Below are 6,218 nucleotides of genomic sequence, written 5' to 3' on the forward strand. Positions count from 1 at the left end.
GGTTCTCTTTATCCACTTTTAGGACTTGTGTGAAAATCTGATGATGTTTTAGGTCATATTTATGCAGAAATATAGAAAATTCTAAAGGGTTCACAAACTTTCAAGCACCACTGTACATGAATAGCTAGATGTTTTTTTCCATGTTCTGCAGGTTATCCAACCCAGTCAGTAATTGTTTTTGTTCTCTAGTTCACACCACCAATTTTGATTTTAATGCCAGTTTACACTATCCACCATTCCCAGGTCACAAAAATCTTGAAAATAAATAAATAAAAACCTGCACATACAGGTATCCTATTAACTTGGGCAAGAATCTGGTGCCATCTACTGTATGATCACCATCACGAATTGTCTCAGGAAATCAGGGTTCATCAAGCGCATGTTTAATGTTATGATTTTGTATGAAATGTTACTTTCGGGGTGGCACGGTGGTGTAGTGGTTAGCGCTGTTGCCTCACAGCAAGAAGGTCTGGGTTCGAGCCCCGTAGCCAGCGAGGGCCTTTCTGTGCGGAGTTTGCATGTTCTCCCCGTGTCCACGTGGGTTTCCTCCGGGTGCTCCGGTTTCCCCCACAGTCCAAAGACATGCAGGTTAGGTTAACTGGTGACTCTAAATTGACCGTAGGTGTGAATGTGAGTGTGAATGGTTGTCTGTGTCTATGTGTCAGCCCTGTGATGACCTGGCAACTTGTCCAGGGTGTACCCGGCCTTTCGCCCGTAGTCAGCTGGGATAGGCTCCAGCTTGCCTGCGACCCTGTAGAACAGGATAAAGCAGCTAGAGATAATGAGAGGAGATGAGATGTTACTTTTGTTAAGGCTCGGATTCAGGATGGGTTTAGCATTATTCTTGATTTACCAAAATCTAACCATGTCGCCAAATTTTGTTTGAATTTGTACAAAATTATCATGAGATCTTGTTCTTACATTCTTAGAACAAAGGGTTCTCCAAGGGATCCTTGGATGGTTAATGGTTTTAGAAGAAGAACAACAACTTTATTCATCACATGTACACTTTCCTCTGCATTTAACCCATCTGAAGCAGTGAACACACACGCACACAAGCAATGTCGCCCACGAACCCAGAACCTTCTTGCTGTGAGGTGACAGTGCTAACCACTACACCAACTGAGTTGTAGAATTCTACAGAGAATTATTAATGGTTTGTTTCAAAGAGCAATCTAAAAAAATTATATTTAAGCTTTAAGAACGCACAATCGTGAAAGTTAAATGGATGTTCTGAACAGGTTGTTCTGAAAGTGGGAATTCTCTGTTAAATGGTTCTACAAAGAAACAGGTTCTATTGTTCCATCCATTTTCTATACTGCTTATCTATTTTGGTTCAAGGGTGACCTGGAGCCTATCCCACCTGACTTCAGGTCAGAGGTGAGATACATACTGGACAGGTTACCAATCTATCATGGGGCTAGAAACAAGTTCTACATTGAACATTTTTTTCAAAGTGAAACCCTCTGTTTTAGGATACCACATAGAACCTATTTCACCAGAGAGACATGCCAAAGAACCATGTAGAGTGCTACCGTAGATCAAACTTTTCATTCCTCATCATGACATAAATTGAGATACTGTGTATTGTGTGATGTTTATTTTAAACAGTATGAAATGACCTTTGTGAAGATTCTTCCATTCTTAACTTAGAGAGGATGCAGCTGCTTAGAGGGAAAAGAGAAGTTCGAGACCTCAACCGTATCACCCTCCCTGCCCCCCTCCCAAAACCATTGGGCCTTGGTTACATTATCTGTCTGAGGGTTTCCGTCCATGTTGAGAATGTAAATAGGTCCTGGTCACTACAACCTCTTTTGTTGCACTTCAGCTCATGCTGTCCAAGATGGAAGACATTGTGTCATATCCTTTATACTAGTCCTCAGGCATCTGATGAGTGAGTGTGTGGGTGTAAAAATGGGAAGGGGGGGGGTCTCTTAAAAAGCTTACACTCCTCTTCTGCCTCCCTCAGTTTCCTTCCTGGATTATAGCCGAGTTGCCACTGCTCGCTTGTGCTTGGGACTTACGGGTTACTCTCTTTCCTCTCAGAAAATGTGTTCTTTGGGTTTTGCCAAATCTTTAGGGTTTTCTCTCATCCCACTGGCCATCTGCTGCATTGTGGCCAACGTGTTGCTCTTTTTCCCTGATGGAGAAGTGGATTTTGTCAAGAATGGCCAATTGAGTGTGTACGTGTGGTCCTTTATGGGAATAGGAGGTGGTGGTATTGCAGTGAGTATTATTCCTTTGCTTAAAAAAAAAATTATATATATATGAGTTTTAGTTTGTTGGTGTGCAGGAGGTGATGTATGGAGAACTTAGCTTTATCTTGCTCTTTTACTTCCTTTCTGGAAATAACTAGAACATGGGCTAGTGATTGGTGGTTTCCAACAGTTAAAAAGAAAGAAAGAAAGAAAGAAAGAAAGAAAGAAAGAAAGAAAGAAAGAAAAAGATTACATTTACTTTGTATAACTCTAAAGGGTTTTTTGCTTGGTGTCTCTGGGGAAAGCTAACATATTCTATGTACAACCAACAGAGGATTTCCTTTTTTTTAATGATTCCAAGTAGCTAGAACATTTAAGTAAAGAACCTTTAAGGAGTCCTTATTTATAAGCATGTATACGTACCGACTTTAAAACTTTGGCATTTATATAGTTTGAGTTCATATATAAATAAGAGCCCAAGAATTCTTTTTTTTTTTGTCAAAATACATGGTGTTAAAAAGAGCTAGTTAAATGTGCTTTAAATGCAGAAGATGAATGGTATTGGACATCTAAAAATAAATGTCGGACAATGCAGGGTTTGTCCAACATGCGCTTTGGGGCTCGTGATGAAGCTTGAGCAAAAGAAAACATCTTTGTATTCAGCATCCTGCCTGACACGACTTTGTAACAAACACTTCAGATATAACATTAATCACGGATTTACTCTGATTGCAGATCCTCATAGCTGCTTTCACTTTTTTGAGTATGGGGAAGTGTGCTTATTCCTATGGAACAGAGAACTGTGCTGTGAGTACTGCACTATCCATTGCCTACTCTTATACCCATTGAAATGATTCTGGTATATCTGCATCATAAAAAAAAAATGACCTGGTAATTATATAGAAACTTACTGGAAGCAGAGTTGTCAGATAATTTATTCATTCACTCATTTTCTATACTGATTATCCATTGCGGGTTGTGGGTGAGCTGGAGTCAACCCCAGCTGACATTGGGCAAGAGGCAGGGTACACCCTGGACAGGCTGCCAGTCTATCACAGGGCTAAGACAGGGTGACAGACAGACATTCACACTCACATTCACACCGATGGGCAATTTAGAGTAGCCAGTTGACCTAATCCGCATGTCTTGGACTGAGGGAGGAAACCGGAAAACCCAGAGGAAAGACATGGGGAGAACATGCAAACTCCACACAGAAAGGCTCTGGCCAACCTGCAGGTTCGAACCTGCTTGCTGTGAGGTGATGGTGCTAACCACTGCATCACTGTGGCACCCTGCCAGATAATCATTGTAATTATTTCTATATGTATTTCTATAGCAGCCTGGGAAAACCCTTCACATGGTGAAATTTTTACATTTTCTCCTACATATACTGTAGTTCTTAAAACTACAGACTTTCCTGAACTACAGTACCAGTCAAAAGTTTGGACACACCTTCAGATTCAATGTTTTTTTCTTTATTTTTATTAATTAAAAAAAAAGACACTTCATGTCTTAACGTAATGATGGATGTTGTTTCCCTTTACTTAGTTGAGCAGTTCTTGACATATGGATTACAACAGTTGTGGAATAGGGCTATTTACTGTATTTTTATTATTTACTATTTACTGTTTGATCTCAGACACATTAATTGCACTGATTATTTTTGATGAGGCACACCTGTTAATTGAAAAAGCATTCCAGGTGACTACCTCATGAAGCTGGTTAAGATAATGCCAATAGTGTGCAAAGTGTCAAGGTAAACAAGAGATGAAAATATGAAACATTTTGTTTAGTTTTTGTTTTTACACTGTTATTTACCATATAATTTCATATATGTTCCATATGTTATTTCATAGTTTTGATGTCTTCATTATTGCTCGACAATGTAGAAAATAATCAGAAAACAGAAAAACTTACACGAGTAGGTGTGTTCAAACTTTTGACTGGTATGCTACATTTTTTTTAAATAAACTGAATACTAAAACCACACTAACAAAAGAATCTGATTAAAAAAATACAACCAGTGTATTAAAGCAACCAGTTTTCAGCTCATTTTCTGTTTACAAAATTATAGGATAACAGAAGCAGTGGGTTAAACTCCTAAAAAGCAGGAGGAAAGTAAGCTGAAAGAGAAATATGCTAGCTAGCAAACATTACCTAGCTGAGCTCATCTCATCTCATTATCTCTAGCCGCTTTATCCTTCTACAGGGTCGCAGGCAAGCTGGAGCCTATCCCAGCTGACTACGGGCGAAAGGCGGGGTACACCCTGGACAAGTCGCCAGGTCATCACAGGGCTGACACATAGACACAGACAACCATTCACACTCACATTCACACCTACGGTCAATTTAGAGTCACCAGTTAACCTAACCTGCATGTCTTTGGACTGTGGGGGAAACCGGAGCACCCGGAGGAAACCCACGCGGACACGGGGAGAACATGCAAACTCCGCACAGAGGGGCCCCCGCCGGCCACGGGGCTTGAGCCCGGACCTTCTTGCTGTGAGGCGACAGCGCTAACCACTACACCACCGTGCCGCCCCCTAGCTGAGCTAATGTGACCATTTTGTTTCATTTGTTTAACTGTGCATTTTGTTTGCTCAGATGTGTGGCTCTGTGCTAGCATCTCTCATCGGCCTGGCCGGCTCTGCTTATTGCTTCGTTATATCAGCTATGGCCATGCTAGAGGGGCCACATTGCTTGAGCAATTCGAATTGGACAACTCCTTTCCAGAAGGATGGGATGAGGTATGAAAACACCATCTTTCTTTTCCTTCTTACTTAAATATAATGTTGGATTCAGTACAGTTGCTAAACACTTTCCTGGCTCTTTTTTCCTCTTATTCTCAGCTACCTTTTAGCCCGTGAATCCTGGTCTCGGTGTGAACAGCCTACTCATATTGTTGAGTGGAATGTGACGTTGCTGTCCATCCTGCTAGGCCTCAGCCTGATCGAGTTCCTCATTTGCTTTGTGCAATTTATCAGCGGATTGGTCAGCGCCATCTGCAGGCCTTGCTGCTATAAGCAGCAATATAGCCTGAGTGCTTGAAGACATAATGGATGACCGTCTCATATCTCCCTAACTAACATTGACATTCTAATGATAGGCTGCTATGAAAAAAGAAAAAAATTCTGAAAATACCTGACAGAATAAACCACTATATATCTGGGAACTGGGTCAGTGTAGCATGAAGAACCTTGACCAGGAGCAGCTCTTATCAGTCTTGTATTATTCTAACACAATCAACCCCAATACACAACCACTGTCTTGTACTCAGACCTGCAACTGATACCTAGAACTACAAAAAAAAAAGTTTGTAAGTAACATCATTTTCTGTTCATAGACAGTAATAGAGAAACATATTTTTCATCTCTTAGAATATAATCAAGACAATTTTGTTTTTATAAGAAATTTTCTAGCGTGCTTTATAAGTTCTGAATATACACTGTATGACTTCACTGTCAATTTTGTTAAATTTATTTCTTGTTTTCTCTGTGCTTCATTTTTTTAAAAATGTAACTTATTTTCCAATTCTCGATGTTAAAAAATCCTGATGCTATGTATCATATGTAAATTTTTATTTTTATGATGTTTGTGTTGCCTTAAAATGAATAAATGTTTTAGATTTATATACTAGTTTTGCTTTGATGTGCAGTATAACTGAGGTGCACAATAATAATGGGATTGTATGGCTTTGCTACAGGAACCTTATTAGTGCTGTTGGAGCTAGTACTATTCTTTCATAAGAGCTTTTATCCCTGAACCATGCTCTTGTAAAACCACTGGAAAAGTGATTGTGTGCGCACCATTCCAGCAACACAAACTAGTGTGTTATTTTTTTTCACAAACCCAATTCACAAACAGCTCTATTTAGAATTAGATTCAGTTTAGAAGGATGCAAGTACATTAGAGAACCACATGGCTAGATGAACAAATGTATGACTTTTACTAAGTTCAAGAATATTTATCTCATCTCATCTCATTATCTCTAGCCGCTTTATCCTTCTACAGGGTCACAGG

General features: G+C 39.8%; 1 protein-coding gene across 1 annotated transcript; it reads left to right on the plus strand.

Moving 5' to 3' along the window:
- The first annotated feature begins 1,828 nt into the window (after window positions 1–1,828).
- Window positions 1,829–5,755, plus strand: tm4sf18 (transmembrane 4 L six family member 18). The gene is made up of 4 exons (XM_060941513.1): window positions 1,829–2,226; window positions 2,934–3,005; window positions 4,803–4,945; window positions 5,048–5,755. Exons 1-4 carry the CDS (start codon window positions 2,050–2,052, stop codon window positions 5,244–5,246), a joined length of 591 nt encoding a protein of 196 aa, XP_060797496.1. The 5' UTR covers window positions 1,829–2,049; the 3' UTR covers window positions 5,247–5,755.
- The last annotated feature ends 463 nt before the right edge of the window (window positions 5,756–6,218 follow it).

This window comes from Neoarius graeffei, chromosome 15, assembly GCF_027579695.1.
Source record: "Neoarius graeffei isolate fNeoGra1 chromosome 15, fNeoGra1.pri, whole genome shotgun sequence".
Taxonomy (NCBI): Eukaryota; Metazoa; Chordata; class Actinopteri; order Siluriformes; family Ariidae; genus Neoarius; species Neoarius graeffei.